The following is an 18,485-nucleotide window of genomic DNA, read 5'->3' on the forward strand; positions in this document are numbered from 1 at the left end:
TTGAAAAGCTTCCCTGTTCATCTCTCTTAAAAGTAGTACTACTTTAATGTTAATAATAAGGGTGCAAGCAAGCAAGACACAACTAGGATCTAATAAATTTTGAATTTTACTTGATCATTTTCGAACTGAGTTGAAGTTTTATAATTTAAATTTCAGCATCATAATATTCTACATGAATATTTCGCAAGTCTAATAAAGTTTTTTAATATGTTTTAGTTGTTTTTATTTTAATCTAAACTTTAGTTGAGCTTATATAATTGGTTTTGATATGGAGTTCATTTTTTTAAGGTCAATGTTTTCTTGAATTAAGGTCAGGTTTTAAAACTAAAATTTGATTCGATTTTAAATGAAATTTTAATTATCATTTTTAAATCAAGTTAAAAACTTTTTTTTCAACTTGACTTAACTGGGGTATTATTCCATTTCAACTAGATAACTAGGAAGAAAAAGTTAAAAGATAAATACCATTTATGCTTTTTCTTTTTCTTTTTTTTGGTGGTGACGATGGGGCTCATAATGACCCAGTTGTTCAAGGGAATCGAGAAATATTTGGAATTATTATAGGGCATTTGAGTAGTGAGGCCGTGTCACCAGAGTCGTCTCGTTTTTGCCTAACTCGAAAAACAAACACCCACAAAGCCACTGACAACGTACTCTCGACACCTATGCTCTAATTGGATGATGGTAAGCTCGATCTTTTTGCTTGCATGCAATGTGAAAACATATCTTTATCTTTCATAATCAATACCCGTTTCTTTTGTGTTTTCTCTCTCTCCCTCTCTTTTTTTTTCTCATTTCTTTTATAAATATGGCTAAACATTGAAGTGTACGCATCAAATTTTTTTACTTGATTTAGGTGGATACAAAGGAAATGGGGAGAGGAAAGGTTGAATTGAAAAGAATTGAGAACCCAACAAACAGGCAAGTCACCTTCTCAAAGAGAAGAAATGGGCTCCTCAAGAAATCTTTTGAGCTGTCCATACTCTGTGATGCTGAAGTTGCCTTGCTTATCTTCTCTTCTTCAGGAAAGGTTTACCAGTTTGCCAGTCATGAGTAAGTTCAATTCTCCCATTTACTTCTCCGATTTATCGTGATGCTATGAACTGGTATTTAAATCCTTACCACCTCCCCCCCCCCCCAACCCAATGCATTTTCTTATATGTTTATCTTTGATCTGAGTATATTTTAATTTCTGCAGCATGGATAGGACTATTGCAAAGTATAGAAGGGAAGTAGGGCTGCCTGATTCTAGTAATCCTCAATTTAGAACCATGGAGGTATTGTTTGATGATTTCTGGTCAAGCTTTTATTTTTTCCAGATTTTATTATCATAAAGCAATAAGAGCAAATCATGCATTGTGTCTTCTCAAAACTTTATTTCTGTTAAATATGTGTCATTTTTAGCTATATTACCTTAATTTCAGGTGGACATTGAATATGTTTCTGGATAGATATATAGTAGCAAGTACTCTAAAAACATGAAAAGTCCGGACAACGTAGATGGTTTAAGTTGTGAAATTTAAGGCAACTTGTTCTCAAGAACCGACAGCATAAAGTTTGTGTATGGACATTATCAGTAACATAGAAATCTGTGTGCTTTAAGTCTTTCTTTTTTCTCAGTTTTAGAATCGTTAAGGACTTTTCGGGGTTGTATAAATTGTTTGGAGAAAGCTTGAAGATGAAAGCTCATCATACTTGCCAAGGAGCAAAAAAAAAAAAAAAGTGAAAATGACATCCCAGATTATGTTTACTAGTGCTGGTTGTACAGCAGCTTTTGTAATGCTACTGGTTTTCAGTAGCTCCTTTTATTATTAAAACTCTATTTTGACCATATAATTAATGTGTTAAACAGCTTTTAACTTTCTTGATGTTCACAGTTTTGGAGGAGCGAGATTGAAGAGTTAAAGAGATCCATAAACACCTTGGAAGCCAGGCAAAAGTACGTACAACTGTCGTGGCAATACACACTCATATATATATTCCATGTTTTCTAAGTATCAAATGCTTTCGTGTTTTTGCAGGCACTTATCTGGAGAAGACATCTTAGCATTAGGCATGAGAGAGTTGAAACAGCTCGAGCGCCAGTTGAAAGTAGGCGTTGAACGTGTCCGCTCAAGAAAGGTCCGTAGAAAAAAAAAAGGGTTAACGAAGTTATGCCTATATATTTCATCTTAGTTGTGTTCGAATAATTTATCAGATACGAGTATTTGTCTTTTCAATAAAATCTAATTTTATGTATAAATGATCACTATATATAAATACTTTTTAAGAAAATGAAGAATTTCAAGTATTGTAATATATGATATATATATACATGTACATGGACTGACATAATATTTAATTTATATTCGAGCTTGTGAACTAAAATCAGCAATACAAAAAATACAAACTATATAGAAATTTAAAATTTATAACAGACAGTTTTGTTAGGATGGAAACCTAGGTTTTTTTCCTTCAGTGAAATGGAATTAATATGCATTCATACATACACTACATACATACATCGGTTATTAATATGCAGTTTGTGTATTAAACAGAGACGCATTGTTTCGGATCACGCCACCTTGCTGAAGAGACGGGTAAGTGGAGAACACGCGGTACAGAAATGGCATATTGAACAGAAATTCAAACTAATGATATCTTATGTTTCAACGCAGCACAAACAATTGCAAGAGGAGAACAGTCGCCTCCAGAAAAGAGTGAGACTTCCGTTGTACACTTTATATAATGGATTATTATTCATATATATTTGGAGCCGAGATTTTTAGTTTTATAAACAACAGTGCTTTTTAATTAATTTTATAATAAAAAATAAATAATTTTGCCATCTATGAATCTGCTGATAAAATTTTAAAAAAAAATTCTACATAAATATACCAAATAATTATCCATTTTATTAATATGTATTTAGCAATGAAACATTAAGTTTGAAAAGGGAAGTTAATTCTTTTTACTGTGAATTTTGAGGTTAAGTTGAAAGAGTTAGATGACGGAAATACCAGCTCAAGAATTGTGGGTGAAAATTCTTGCAGCGTGCTCCAGCAAAGGTAATAATAATTAACTACCAATAATCAAATAAGTATACTCGATATTTATGTTTAAATATGAGCATCAAATTGTAATATAATCCTTGCAACATAAATTATTATAATTCATGTATCATTTACTAGCCAGACTGAGGCTGCTTTCCGTGCATGAATTAAAGTAATTTTAAAAGCATGAATTGGAATACTGCAGGATCGTCGAAGAAAACCTCTTTAACGAAACAGACCTCCCAATGTGATTTGGATATATAAGTATATATATATATATGCATCTGCAGCCGCCGCCGCCGCCGCCGCTATAGGGTTCCACGCGCTGACAGTGACACGAGCCATTCGGCTATTGTTTGCCCTGGCTTTTTATGAACAACATTTCCGCATCTCAGAGCAAGATATATACAAGAATTATGATTATGTATTTTTAATAAAATATTTTTCATCCACGCATTTTATATATATATATATATGAATTTCTTAAATTTTCTTTGAGTATATCATATTTGATATATTTCTCTTTTAAATTACAAATAAAAGATATAATTCTAATTATAAGTATTATATATGTGAATAAATTATTACTTTTTGAATGGAGCGCTATGTTGATATAACGAATGTATATGTATTCACGGTGGTATAACGTGATTATTTCCTTTACCCCTTCTCAAAATTTCTTTCCTCCATTGCCACTCTTGTTCAGCTTTGGTTTGAAAAAAAAAATTTGTCAACAATTGTAGGCACCGAAAATTAGGTGTAGAAATTGTTGATTTTTTTATATGGGCAAATTACAAACTCTAGTCACTAAAATTTAGGGTATTTACAAATTAGTCCTTAAGCTTCAACTATAAATACCCTAGCCCATTTAGCTTCAAAACCATCCCAAAGCATTATAGCTTTCTTCCAATACAAGAGAAATTTTAGAGAGTTTCTTGAGAGTTGTTTTCTCCTTTTTATCTAGAGAGAATTATTATTGTTTTCTCCTTGATAGATCGAGAGAGGTTGTAATTCCTATTTTCTCATAGTAAAATTCTTCTACCGTTGCCCGTGGTTTTTACCCTATTTTATTTAGGAGTTTTCCACGTAAATTTTGTGTCTTTTTTTATCTTCATTTTTATTTTCTCAAATTATCAGTTGCGATTTTGCTCTATCCGATAGCCGTCTTCAGCAACAATTGGTATCAGAGCTAGATTAGAGTGTGTAATATCTGCTTATTGTCTTTGTGGTTGCCACCAAAAGGTGGATCCTCCAACATAAGAAAAAGAAGTTATTACCCATTCTTTGAAGGTTCCAGAGAACTATTCACGATAGTGAAATAGTGGGAGCTATCCGTAAACGAAGCAATGCAACGAAATTTGATATTGAAAAGTTCAATGGGAGAAATTTCTCATTGTGGAAATGAAATGAAGGCCATCCTGAGGAAAGACGGTTGTCTAGCAGCTATCAGCGAAGGCCAGTAGATTTCACAGACGACAAAATGGATCGAAATTGACGGAAATGCTATGGCAAACTTTCATCTAGCATTAGCAGATGAAGTATTGTCAAGTATCGAGGAGAAGAAGACAACTAAGGAGATATGGGATCATCTCACCAAACTGTACGATGCCACATCGTTGCACAATAAATTTCCTTAAGAGAAATTGTACACTCTCCGTTTCCAGAGTCTACTTCAGTGACGGCACTTAAATACACTGAACACTTTATTTTCTCAGCTTACATCCTTAAGCTGTAAAATAGGAGAACAAGACGTGTGAACTACTTCAAAGTCTACCGGATTTATATGATCAACTCATCATCAACTTGACAAACAATAATGTCACCAGTCTAGTCTTCGATGACGTTGCAGCTGCTCTACAAGAAGAAATCGGTGCAAGAACAAGGAAGACAGACAAGTAAATCTGCAACAAGCAGAAGCGTTGACAACCATGAGAGGGAGATCAACAGAACGTGGCCAAAGCAGCAGTCACAAACATGGTAGATTGAAGTCGAGAAGCAAGAAGAATTTAAAGTGTTACAACTGTGGAAAGAATGGTCACTTGAAGAAGGACTGTTGGAGTCTAAATAAAAACTCCAATCCAGAAGGCAATACCGCAACACTTCAGATGATGGAGATGCTCTATGTTGTGAAGCGTCAACCCCGTGGAAGTAGAAAAAGATATGCATATGGCTCATTGATTCGGGAGCAACATATCACATGACCTCAAGAAGAGAATTGTTCCATCATTATGAACCAGTCTCAGGAGGATCTGTGTATAGTTGCAATGATCATGCCTTAGAAATCATTGGCGTGGGAACCATCAAATTGAAGATGTATGATGGAACAATTAAAGTTGTTCGAGATGTGCGGCACGTGAAAGGCTGAAGAAAAATTTATTATCCTACGGATTGTTGGATAATAATGCAAGCAAGATTGAAACACAAAAGGAATCATGAAGGTGTTCCGTGGAGCGCTTGTGGTGCTGAAAGGCGAAAAGATAGCTGCAAACTTGTACATGCTGAAGAGAGAGACTTTGGTAGAAGCATAAGCCTCTGTTGCCTCATGTAGTTCAGATTCGACAATGCTATGGCATCAGAACTTGGACCATGTCAGAATAAGGAATGAAAGTCCTTGTGGAGCAAAAGCTACTTCCAGGCTTAACAAAGGTATCACTTCCTTTGTGAGCATTGCATAACAAGTAAGCAGCACCGGTGAAATTCAACACATCAAATTCTAGAGGGAAAAGTGTTCTAGAATTGGTTCACTCTGACGTATGACAAGCACCAGTAACGTCCCTAGGTGGAGCAAAATACTTTGTCTCATTTATTGATGACTACTCCAGGAGATGTTGGGTGCACCCTATTAAGAAGTCAGAGTGTTTTCAACTTTCAAAAACTTCAAAGTGCGGGTGGAACTTGATTATGGAAATAAGATCAAGTGTTTCAGAACAGATAATGGAGGAGAATACACAAGCGAAGAATTTGATGACTTTTGCAAGAAAGAAAGCATCAAAAGACAGTTCACAGTGGCGAATACTCCTCAACAAAATGGAGTGGCAGAGCGGATGAACAGAACCTTGTTAGAAAGAACAAGAGCAATGTTGAGGGACGCATGCCTAGAAAAATCATTTTGGGCAGAAGCAGTCAATACCGCCTGTTATTTTGGTGAATCGAGCTCCACAACTGCTAGGGAAGCTGATGGGTAAAGGATATCAAACTTGTGGGATCCACACCAAGCAAAGTGATCATCAACAGAGATGTTATCTTTGTAGAGGATAAACTACAAAGAAAAGAAGACGATGATAGCGCTGAAAAGTCAGAGACTACTCAGATACATGTGGCAAAAGAGTTTGAAGAAGGAGATTCTTCTGAAGCAGAACCAGCACATGATGAACAAGAACCAGAGAGTTCTGAAGCTCTAACAACTCGTCAATCAGATCGTGTGAGAAGATGTCCCAATTGGCACTCAGATTATGTTATAGAAGGTAATATTGCATACTGCCTTTTAACAGAGTACGGTGAGCCATCAACATACCAGAAGGCAATAAACAGTTCAGATGATTCACTATGGATGATGGCAATAAAAGAAGAAATCGAAGCCCTTCATAAAAATAATATATGGGACCTTGTGCCACTACCACAAGGAAGGAAGCCAATTGGTAACAAATGGGTCTTCAAAATCAAGCGAAATGGTGGCGATCAAGTTGAGAGGTATCGTGCAAGACTGGTGGTCAAAGGATATGCTCAAAAGGAAGGTATTGATTTCAATGAAATATTTTCTCCTGTGGTTCGACTAACAACAGTTCGAGTAATTTTGGCAATCTGTGCTACATTGAACTTACATCTAGAGCAGCTAGATATTAAAATAACCTTTCTTCATGGAAATCTTGAAGAAGAAATTTATATGCTCCAGCCTGAAGGTTTTGAAGAAAAAGAAAAGAAAAACTTGGTTTGTAGGTTGAACAAATCTCTATACGGTCTAAAGCAGGCACCGAGGTGTTGGTATAAGAGATTTGATTCCTTCATCATGTGCCTTGGATACAACAGACTTAATGCAGACCCTTGTGCTTATTTCAAGAGGTCTGGTGATAACGATTTTGTTATATGCTTGTATGGGATGACATGTTGGTTGCAGGACCCAACAAATATCATATTGAAGAATTGAAGGCACAACTGGCTAGGGAATTTGAAATGAAGGACTTGGGATCAGCAAACAAGATTCTAGGGATGCAAATTCACCGAGACAGAAGTAATAAGAAGATTTGGCTTTCACAAAAGAATTACTTGAAGAAGATCTTGTCAAGATTCAACATGCAAGATTGTAAGCCAATTTCTACCCCTCTTCCTATTAACTTCAAATTATCCTCCAGTATGAGTCCTAGCAGTGAAGAAGAGAGGATGTAGATGTCTCAAGTACCGTATGCATCAGCAGTGGGAAATTTAATGTTCGCTATGATATGCACAAGACCAGACATTGCACAAGCAGTGGGAGTGGTTAGTCGGTACATGGCGAATCCAGGAAAAGAACATTGGAATATTGTGAAGAGGATCCTAAGATATATCAAAGGGATCTCAAATGTTGCATTATGTTACGGAGGATCAAACTTATTAATCAATGGGTATGTAGATTCTGACTATGCAGGGGATTTGAATAAAAGCAAATCTACTACAGGATATGTGTTCAAAGTTGTTGGTGGAGCTGTAAGATGGGTTTCAAAATTGCAGTCAGTTATGGCTACGTCCACAACAGAGGCAGAATATGTAGCAGCTACACAAGCCAGTAAAGAAGCAATTTGGTTGAAGATGCTATTGGAGGAGCTTGGGCATAATCAAGAGTATGTCTCTCTGTTTTGTGACAGTCAAAGCGCCTTGCATCTAGCAAGGAATCCAGCATTTCATTCAAGGAAAATGCACATACGAGTTCAGTATCATTTCATTCGTGAAAAGGTGGAAGAAGGGACGGTAGATATGCAGAAGATCCATACCAAAGACAACATAGCAGATTTCATGACGAAGGCGATCAATACTGATAAATTTACTTGGTGTCGATCCTCTTGTGGCCTGTTAGAGACGTAAGCAATATGATGATACATGGTAGAAAGAATGGTGTGAAGATATGATTGTTCCAATCAAATCTTCAAGTGGGAGATTGTTGAAAATCAATGCACTGAAAGTGCATGGTTTGAAAAAAAAAATTTGTCAACAATTGTAGGCACCGAAAATTAGGTGTAGAAATTGTTGATTTTTTATATGGGCAAAATACAAACTCTAGTCACTAAAATTTAGGGTATTTACAAATTAGTCCTTAAGCTTTAACTATAAATACCCTAGCTCATTTAGCTTCAAAACCATCCCAAAGCATTCTAGCTTTCTTCCAATACTAGAGAAATTTAGAGTTTCTTGAGAGTTTTTTCCTTTTTATCTAGAGAGAATTATCATTGTTTTCTCCTTGGTAGATCGAGAGAGGTTGTAATTCCTATTTTCTCATAGTGAAATTCTTCTACCGTTGCCCGTGGTTTTTACCCTATTTTATTTAAGGGTTTTCCACGTAAATTTTGCGTCTTTTTTATCTTCATTTTTATTTTCTCAAATTATCAGTTGCGATTTTGCTCTATCCGATAGCCGTCTTCCGCAACAGATATAACGAATGTATATGTATTCACGGTGGTATAATGTGATTATTCTCCTTTACCCCTTCTCAAAATTTCTTTCCTCCATTGCCACTCTTGTTCAGATTTCTCTACATTGCCACCAGAAATGACGACATCTATGGCAGCTCGCATATTTAAAAGGCGGCGGCCTCGGCATTCTCTACTCACCGCTGCGTCATCGCCTCCCATAATTTCTCTGTGGAAGCGGATAAAGCGATATCGCCGTCGTTGGATCGAGTGAATTGGGACTACAGGGGCCAAAGGAAGATAATTCCTCTCGGCCAGTGGGTACCGAAGGTAGCCGTCGACGCTTACGTGGCACCTAACGTTGTGTTATCTGGTCATGTAACCGTCAACGATGGAGCCTCGATTGTTGAAAATTAAACCAACTTTCGGTGGAAAGTTGGATTTAATTAATCCACCGAATGACAAATGTCAAAAAGGGTGGATTTGTGTTGAAAATTAACAATGGTAGAAATGTACTTTTAGTCATTGTAATTTAGGGTATTTACAAATTAGTCCTTAAGCTTCAACTATAAATACCCTAGCTCATTTAGCTTCAAAACCATCACAAAGCATTCTAGTTTTCTTCCAATACTAGAGAGATTTTAGAGAGTTTCTTGAGAGTTGTTTTCTCCTTTTTATCTAGAGAGAATTATCATTGTTTTCTCCTTAGTAGATCGATAGAGGTTGTAATTCCTATTTTCTCATAGTGAAATTCTTCTACCGTTGCCAGTGGTTTTTACCCTAATTTTTAGGGGTTTTCCACGAAAATTTGTGTCTCTTTATCTTCATTTTTTTCTCAAATTATCAGTTGCGATTTTGCTCTATCCGATAGCCGTCTCCGCAACATTGGTATCCGAGCTAGATTAGAGTGTGTATATCTGCTTATTGTCTTTGTGGTTGCCACCAAAAGGTGGATCCTCCAACATAAGAAAATAAGAAGTTTTACCCATTTTTTGAAGGTTCCAGAGAACTATTCACGATAGTGAAATAGTGGGAGCTATCCGTAGAAGAAGCCATGGCAACGAAATTTGATATTGAAAAATTCAATGGGAGAAATTTCTCATTGTGGAAATTGAAGATGAAGGCCATCCTAAGGAAAGACGGGTGTCTAGCGGCTATTAATGAAAGGCCGGTGGTTTTCACAGATGACATCAAATGGAACGAGATGGACGGGAATGCTATGACAAACTTTCATCTAGCATTAGCAGATGAAGTATTGTCAAGAATCGAGGAGAAGAAGACATCTAAGGAGATATGGGATCATCTCATCAAATTGTACGAGGCCACATCGTTGCACAATAAAATTTTCCTTAAATGGAAATTGTACACTCTCCGTATGCCAGAATCTACTTCAGTGACGGAGCACTTAAATATACTGAACACCTTATTTTCTCAGCTTACATCCTTAAGCTGTAAAATAGGAGAACAAGAACATGCTGAACTTCTACTTCAAAGTCTACCGGATTCGTACGATCAACTCATCATCAACTTGACAAACAGTAATGTCACCAGTCTAGTCTTCGATGACGTTGCAGCTGTTGTTCTACAAGAAGAAAATCGACGTAAAAACAAGGAATACAGACAAGTAAATCTGCAACAAGCAGAAGCGTTGACAACGATGAGAGGGAGATCAACAAACGTGGCCAAAGCAGTCATAAACATGGTAGATCGAAGTCGAGGAGCAAGAAGAATTTAAAGTGCTACCACTGTGGAAAGAAGGGTCACTTGAAGAAGGATTGTTGGAGTCTAAATAAAAACCCCAATCCACAAGGTAATACCGCAAACACTTCAGATGATGGAGATGCTCTATGCTGTGAAGCGTCAACCACCGTGGAAGGCAGAAAAAGATTTGCAGATATATGGCTCATTGATTCGGGAGCGACATATCACATGACCTCAAGAAGAGAATGGTTCCATCATATGAACCTGTCTCAGGAGGATCTGTGTATAGTGTAATGATCATGCCTTAGAGATCGTTGGTGTGGGAAACCATCAAATTGAAGATGTATGATGGAACAATTAAAGTTGTTCGAGTGCGGCACGTGAAAGGTCTGAAGAAAAATTTATTATCCTACGGATTGTTGGATAATAATGCTAGCAAGATTGAAACACGGAAATGAATCATGAAGGTGTTCCGTGGAGCGCTTGTGGTGCTGAAAGATGAAAAGATAGCTACAAACTTGTACATGCTGAAGGGAAAGACATTGTTAGAAGCAGAAGCCTCTAAGAAAATTATTATCCTACGGATTGTTGGATAATAATGCTAGCAAGATTGAAACACGGAAATGAATCATGAAGGTGTTCCGTGGAGCGCTTGTGGTGCTGAAAGATGAAAAGATAGCTACAAACTTGTACATGCTGAAGGGAAAGACATTGTTAGAAGCAGAAGCCTCTGTTGCCTCATGTAGTTCAGATTCTGCAATGCTATGGCATAAGAAACTTGGACACATGTCAGAACAAGGAATGAAAGTCCTTGTGGAGCAAAAGCTACTTCCAGGCTTAACAAAGGTATCACTTACTTTGTGTAAGCATTGCATAACAAGTAAGCAGCACCGGTTGAAATTTAACACATCAAATTCTAGAGGCAAGAGTGTTCTAGAATTGGTTCACTCTGACGTATGGCAAGCACCAGTAACATCCCTAGGTGGAGCAAAATACTTTGTCTCATTTATTGATGACTACTCCAGGAGATGTTGGGTACACCCTATTAAGAAGAAGTCAGACGTTTTTTCAACTTTCAAAAACTTTAAAGCGCGGGTGGAACTTGATTCTGGAAATAAGATCAAGTGTTTCAGAACAGATAATGGAGGAGAATACACAAGCGAAGAATTTGATGACTTTTGCAAGAAAGAATGCATCAAAAGACAGTTCACAGTGGCGAACACTCCTCAACAAAATGGAGTGGCAGAGCGGATGAACATATCCTTGTTAGAAAGAACAAGAGCAATGTTGAGGGACGCATGCCTAGAAAAATCATTCTGGACAGAAGCAGTCAATACCGCCTGTTATTTGGTGAATCGAGCTCCATCAACTGCAATAGAGCTGAAGACACCAATTGAAATATGGACTGGTAAACCAATTGATTATTCAAACCTCCATGTATTTGGAATTATTATGTACGTGATGTACAACGCCCAAGAAATTTCAAAGCTGGATCCAAAATCCAGGAAATGCAAATTCTTGAGGTATGCTGATGGAGTAAAGGGGTATCGCTTGTGGGATCCCACTGCCCGCAAAGTGATCATTAGCAGGGATGTTATCTTTGTAGAAGATAAACTACAAAGAAAAGAAGACGATGATAGCGTTGAAAAGTCAGAGACTACTCAGATACATGTGGAAAAAGAGTTTGAAGAAGGAGATTCTTCTGAAGCAGAACCAGCACATGATGAACAAGAACCAGAGAGTTCTGAAGCTCCAACAACTCGTCAATCAGATCGTGTGAGAAGACGTCCCAATTGGCACTCAGATTATGTTATAGAAGGTAATATTGCATACTGCCTTTTAACAAAAGACGGTGAGCCATCAACATACCAGGAGGCAATAAACAGCTCAGATGCTTCATTGTGGATGATGGCGATGCAAGAAGAAATCGAAGCCCTTCATAAAAATAATACATGGGACCTTGTGCCACTACCACAAGGAAGGAAGCCAATTGGTAACAAATGGATTTTCAAAATCAAGAAAAAATGGTGACGATCAAGTGGAGATGTATCGTGCAAGACTGGTGGTCAAAGGATATGCTCAGAAAAAAGGTATTGATTTCAATGAAATTTTTTCTCCTGTGGTTCGACTAACAACAGTTCGAGTAGTCTTGGCAATGTGTGCTACATTGAATTTACATTTGGAACAGCTAGATGTTAAAACAGCTTTTCTTCATGGAAATCTTGAAGAAGAGATTTATATGCTCCAGCCTGAAGGTTTTGAAGAAGACGAAAAGAAGAACTTGGTTTGCAGGTTGAACAAATCTCTGTACGGTCTAAAGCAGGCGCCGAGGTGTTGGTATAAGAGATTTGATTCCTTCATTATGTGCCTTGGATACAACAGACTTAATGCAGACCCTTGTGCTTATTTCAAGAGGTCTGGTGATAACGATTTTGTTATATTGCTGTTTTATGTGGATGACATGTTGGTTGCAGGACCCAACAAAGATCATATTGAAGAATTGAAGGCACAACTGGCTAGTGAATTTGAAATGAAGGACTTGGGATCAGCAAACAAGATTCTAGGGATGCAAATTCACCGAGACAGAAGTAATAGGAAGATTTGGCTTTCACAAAAGAATTACTTGAAGAAAATCTTGTCACGATTCAGCATGCAAGATTGTAAGTCAATTTCTACCCCTCTTCCTATTAACTTCAAATTATCCTCCAGTATGAGTCCTATCAGTGAAGAAGAGAGGATGGAGATGTCTCGAGTACCGTATGCATCAGCAGTGGGAAGTTTAATGTTCGCTATGATATGCACAAGACCAGACATTGCACAAGCAGTGGGAGTGGTTAGTCGGTACATGGCGAATCCAGGGAAATAGCATTGGAATATTGTAAAGAGGATCCTAAGATACATCAAAGGGACCTCAAATATTGCATTATGTTACGAAGGATCAAACTTATTAATCAATGGGTATGTAGATCTGACTATGCATGAGATTTGGATAAAAGCAAATCTACTACAGGATATGTGTTCAAAGTTGCTGGTGGAGCTGTAAGCTGGGTTTCAAAATTGCAGTCAGTTGTGGCTACGTCCACAACAGAGGCAGAATATGTAGCAGCTACACAAGCCAGTAAAGAAGCAATTTGGTTGAAGATGATATTGGAGGAGCTTGGGCACAATCAAGAGTTTGTCTCTCTATTTTGTGACAGTCAAAGCGCCTTGCACCTAGCAAGGAATCCAGCATTTCATTCAAGGACAAAACACATACGAGTTCAATACCATTTCATTCGTGAAAAGGTGGAAGAAGGGACGGTAGATATGCAGAAGATCCATACCAAAGACAACATAGCAGATTTCATGACGAAGGCGAACAATACCGATAAATTTACTTGGTGTCGATCCTCTTGTGGCCTGTCAGAAACGTAAGCAACATGATGGTACAAGGTAGAAAGAATGGTGAAGATATGATTGTTTCAATCAAATCTTCAAGTGGGAAATTGCTGAAAATTAAACCAACTTTCGGTGGAAAGTTGGATTTAATTAATCCACCGAATGGCAAATGTCAAAAAGGGTGGATTTTTGTTGAAAATTAACAATGGTAGAAATGCAATTTTAGTCATTGTAATTTAGGGTATTTACAAATTAATTCTTAAGCTTCAACTATAAATACCCTAGCTCATTTAGCTTCAAAACCATCCCAAAGCATTCTAGCTTTCTTCCAATACTAGAGAGATTTTAGAGAGTTTCTTGAGAGTTGTTTTCTCCTTTTTATCTAGAGAGAATTATCATTGTTTTCTCCTTAGTAGATCGAGAGAGGTTGTAATTCCTATTTTCTCATAGTGAAATTCTTCTATCGTTGCCCGTGGTTTTTACCCTAATTTTTAGGGGTTTTCCACGTAAATTTTGTGTGTCTTTTATCTTCATTTTTATTTTCTCAAATTATCAGTTGCGATTTTGCTCTATCCGACAGCCGTCTTCCCCACAACATCGGTGTGGAACGGTTGCGTCCTACGTGGCGATCCCAACAGTATCACCGTTGGATTCTGCTCCAATGTGCAGGAACGCTGTGTAATTCACGCCGCTGGGTCCTCACCTACCGGTAAATCTTTCATTTTTCTTCAAACCAATTATGTTAGAATATGTCCAGTGCAGCTGAAAATTAAGGAAACAAAATTTTATAGTTTGTTCAATCCGGGTTTATAGGAGCTCTTGGTGTCAGTATAACATGGAATAAACTAGTTTACTCAATGGAAGGAGAAAGATTTTGTTCTTTGTTTATGAGTGTTGCTGTCAGATGCAGAAGCATTTGATTAAGCTTTCGTTTTTAGCTTTAGCCTCATTTTTCTGATGATACTTCAAGGATCAACGACAATATGATTGTTAAAAATGTAAATGTTGATGCGAAGAAAACTGGGTTTATTCTAGACAAACGAGGCAAACGAATTGCAATAATCAATCTAAGCTGTGAACATGATCCTTTTTAATGTTTTTCATTGTGGGATATCACAAGATGATATACTGGTTACAAAATGGGGATAAATAAAGACACAACCTATCAATCAAACTTATATAAATTTCTTACTCCATTCCCCAACTCTTCAAGATCACCATTCCATAGAGTTTTCATTTTCTTCTCCTTTCCTAGTGGATGGATAGAGAGATGGAAGCTACCATATCATCTTTTATTCAGAATACGTGACTAAATGACAGGTGTTGGAAGTTGAGGGAAGGATTTATCGCTTTTATAATAATGAGTGAGATTATTCACCCACATTGTATGTAGGAGGGTGCTTTTATAATAACGATTTCACAAGTCTCTGACCTTTCAAAGATTTCTTGTTCTTCACAGGCACTTCTATTATATTTTCAGCGCTCTGATATTTTCAACCTGCTCTTGCTTGTGCTGCTACATGTATTTCTGAAAATGCCCTTCTTTTTTCACGTGAACATGGGTTGACTTGCTAGAACTGGTTCATTCTTGAATCTTGTTTTCTCATCTTTTGCTACCACTATTTTCGAGTGTGGCTCTTCGAACCTGCAATCTATTGCTTGGTTGCAAGTCAACCTCATTTGTGTAACTGGAGATATCTTCTTTCATTTGTTGCAAAAATGATTCATATAAAACCATGTTTTAGGTAGAACTTTTCTTTGTTTTGTCCCTGCTTCTCTTAGGGATCAAGTCAATTTCTGTACCTCTTTGGCATCATCATGCAGTTACTATTTTTTATTACAGGGCTCCCGGCATAGACATCAATCGAGAGGTTTGTGACAGTTGGTGCATACAGTATCTTGAGATCATGCACAATCCAACCAGAGTGCAGTATCGGACAGCATTATGTTCTTATGGAAGGTTCACTGGTGGAGACTCACTCTATCCTTGAAGCCAGTTCCGTAGTTCCACCAGGTAGGAGAATCCCAACTGGTGAGCTTTGGGCAGGAAATCCGGCTAGGTTTGTTCGAGCTCTAACCCATGATCTTAGCAAAGAATATTTCTCAGAGTTCCTTCCATACTCGACAGCATATTTGGAAGTTGAGAAGTACAAGAAGTCCCTGGGAACTAGTATTTGATTGCTTTCTTCTTGTCGTTTTTCATTTCTTTTTTTCAGTTTACCGGATTTTTCCTGTTGATTGCAAGGAAATAAGCTGTCAAAGTACACATACAATGGAATATTGTTTTAAGAACAACATTCAATAGATTTGACATTCTAATCTCGACATCTCCGAATCATCAACTCTTTTGTAATCTAAAAGAAAATGAAAACTACTAGAGCGCCTAATGAACATAAATTAAGTGATTGATTATATGCAGTCGATAAGTAACATCGGATTAAAAAAACGTAAAACAAGTCTGAATCCAAACCCGAAAAAGGAAATAACGAAAGGGAAGAGTTTGAGGGGGGCAAAGTTTCCAAATTTCCTACTGCCAGTGAAAGGGAAGAGTTGGAGGGGCTTCACTTCCAGATGATTCACCAGAATCCAAGTGAAACATTCCTGAGCCGTGGACCGTAGTAGTCGCGCTGACATTGGCAATAACTGAACCCATTGGCTCTATAATGTAGTTTCGCAGGCTCGGACCCATGGATTGCACTGAAGGGAATGACTGAGGCTGCACCGTGTTACTTGAACCCATCCCAGATGTATGTGACAGTGGAGTCGACAGAAGAGAGAGAGCACAATCTGAATCCTGAACTTGAGGTGTTAACCTGTCACACAACAAGCTATGGCAGCTCCCATTGCCTTCAGAGAAAGGCGCAACATCCCCGAGAACTGGCTGGCAAACGGAAGCTTTCACAGGTGTTTGATCCTCCCCTTGCAGGAACGTGCATTGCTTACCTTCTCTGTAGTTGCTTGAAGAGGATCCTAGAACAAGGTTTTGTTTTGCAGGCGAGTTTATTGGCTGCTTCGGGTTAAGACACCTAGATTCGGCCACGGAGTTGTTTACTCCAGGCCAAGTAGCTTTCACCACAGCAGTGGATGTATATACTTGCAAACTAGAGAATGGCAACATCTGGGAATCTGAAATGTGGAATTTGAATTGATTCAAACAAGGTTATTACGTATAAAATAAGAGCATAAATTCATTCATAGTTAAAAGCACCGAAAATCGAGTTCATTCAAGCATCATACTCATAAGATAACCTTGGTAATTGGGGAAACAACTTCGAGAACGTAAGAGGGGATCTGGCTGAGGCTTCCTTCGCCTCCGGTTATGCCTGTCGAGACGCGTCCTGCAGCTTTTCTTCCCATCATCGAACTCCTCCAGTGAGTGAAACCTACAAAAACACAGCAAAGTGACCGTCGAGCAATTCGGGAAACTGCTAAGGTCCAACCTCGAAAACAGATGGAACTGAAATACTATAAATCATACTTGCATAACAAGAAAACAATGCCAAACATTATCCCATACAAATATCATCATTGAGTTATTGATAAAAAACAAGTATCTACACTCATTCGAATCTCATTGGTTCAAATCATCTTGCAAAAAGTTCAAGTAATCGTAATCACCTGCTGCATTGTTGACAAAAACGCTGCTTTAGGCCATTGATCAAAACTTCTGCAGTCTTAGAGTGGAGCTCACATACCTTATGGCGCCTATGGTACTCCCTACACTTGCTAAGGTCCGAATCGCATTCATCAACGATGCACGAAACCGAACGAGTCCCGATGTCGTTCATTCGAGCCTTCTTCGAACTCGAAGACTCCGGGCTCAAAACTCCAGGCTCCTTCCATCTGTCAGGTGGAATTTCTCCTGAATTTCCCACTTGACCAAGCTCCAAATCAACACTGAAATCCCCTTTAGAGCGAAGAAATTTACAGCCACTTGGTCCATTGCCATTGGTTGCATCTGTGTTTGTCACAGTTTCCTCAACAAAATCACTCAAATCCCATGAAGCAGCTTTCAAGTTCCACTCCATTAAACAACAAATCCTTCACTTTCAACTGTTTATGCTCGCCTAACAGGAAACTTTTCAACAATTATATAATAAAAAAGGTCAATCCATGCATTAAAAAGAAAACCCTTTTAAAAAAATGGAAATAATAAACAAATAAGAAAAAGGGTACTCACAGTTGCAGACAAACAAGAGTTGTTTTCTCTTTTCAAGCCATCGACACGTTGACATCATGGACTGCATTAAAATACAATTGAAAGTAGCCAAAAAGCATGAGAAAATCAGCAGGAAAAAAGAATTAATTGCATGAAAGGGAAAGGGATTTGAGAAGAAACAGCTTAGTTTAAATAATTATATATATGTAGAGATAGTTTGAAACATGGAATGATGTTGAGAAAGAAGGGAGAATAGGGAACAGCCTGTCTGTTGCTTTCAACTTCTTATTTCTTCAAAAATAAAATACAAAGAGAAAACTTGGAAAGTACAAAAGATGGATGCCTGGCAAGGACAAGTGTGTTTCACATTTCATAGCATGTTTTCTCTATTTTTCTAAAACCAAGTTTTTCTTCTTTTCTTATTAATTTTTTTCCACAAATTATATTTTGAACACTCTTCGGTCTTCAACACTTAAAATTTGGTGATATTAATTTAATTGATAAAAAAATATTTTAGTAAATAAAAAATTTAAATGATAAAATAAGAAAAATAATAAAAAGTTATTCTAATACACACAAAATTTATTGGTGAAAATTTGAAAGCTATTATTTTTATTT

At 37.5% G+C, this 18,485-nt stretch overlaps 3 protein-coding genes across 4 annotated transcripts; 2 read left to right on the plus strand and 1 right to left on the minus strand.

The window, feature by feature from the left end:
• The first annotated feature begins 535 nt into the window (after positions 1–535).
• Positions 536–3,347, plus strand: LOC120140605 (truncated transcription factor CAULIFLOWER D-like). Its single transcript, XM_039155568.1, has 8 exons — positions 536–1,053; positions 1,199–1,277; positions 1,878–1,939; positions 2,022–2,121; positions 2,538–2,579; positions 2,658–2,699; positions 2,974–3,047; positions 3,238–3,347. The coding sequence occupies exons 1-8, from the start codon at positions 872–874 to the stop codon at positions 3,281–3,283; spliced, it is 627 nt and encodes a 208-aa protein (XP_039011499.1). The 5' UTR covers positions 536–871; the 3' UTR covers positions 3,284–3,347.
• A 12,205-nt stretch (positions 3,348–15,552) lies between these two features.
• LOC120140725 (gamma carbonic anhydrase-like 1, mitochondrial) lies at positions 15,553–15,924 on the plus strand. The gene has a single exon (XM_039155710.1). It carries the CDS (start codon positions 15,662–15,664, stop codon positions 15,884–15,886), a length of 225 nt encoding a protein of 74 aa, XP_039011641.1. The 5' UTR covers positions 15,553–15,661; the 3' UTR covers positions 15,887–15,924.
• Positions 15,925–16,197: 273 nt separating this feature from the next.
• Positions 16,198–17,986, minus strand: LOC120140748 (squamosa promoter-binding-like protein 13A). Of its 2 annotated transcripts, none has more exons than XM_039155730.1 (4): positions 17,882–17,986; positions 17,327–17,739; positions 16,958–17,091; positions 16,198–16,834 (listed from the first exon to the last, which is right to left on the minus strand). In XM_039155730.1, the coding sequence occupies exons 2-4, from the start codon at positions 17,734–17,736 to the stop codon at positions 16,236–16,238; spliced, it is 1,143 nt and encodes a 380-aa protein (XP_039011661.1). In that variant the 5' UTR covers positions 17,737–17,739; positions 17,882–17,986; the 3' UTR covers positions 16,198–16,235. The 2 variants fall into 2 exon arrangements, with proteins under 2 accessions (XP_039011661.1, XP_039011662.1); XM_039155731.1 differs by lacking the exon at positions 17,882–17,986 and having other exon boundaries at positions 17,327–17,519; positions 17,562–17,854.
• Positions 17,987–18,485: the final 499 nt, after the last annotated feature.

Source organism: Hibiscus syriacus, unplaced genomic scaffold (assembly GCF_006381635.1).
Source record: "Hibiscus syriacus cultivar Baekdansim isolate YM2019G1 unplaced genomic scaffold, ASM638163v2 tig00110788_pilon, whole genome shotgun sequence".
Taxonomy (NCBI): domain Eukaryota; kingdom Viridiplantae; phylum Streptophyta; class Magnoliopsida; order Malvales; family Malvaceae; genus Hibiscus; species Hibiscus syriacus.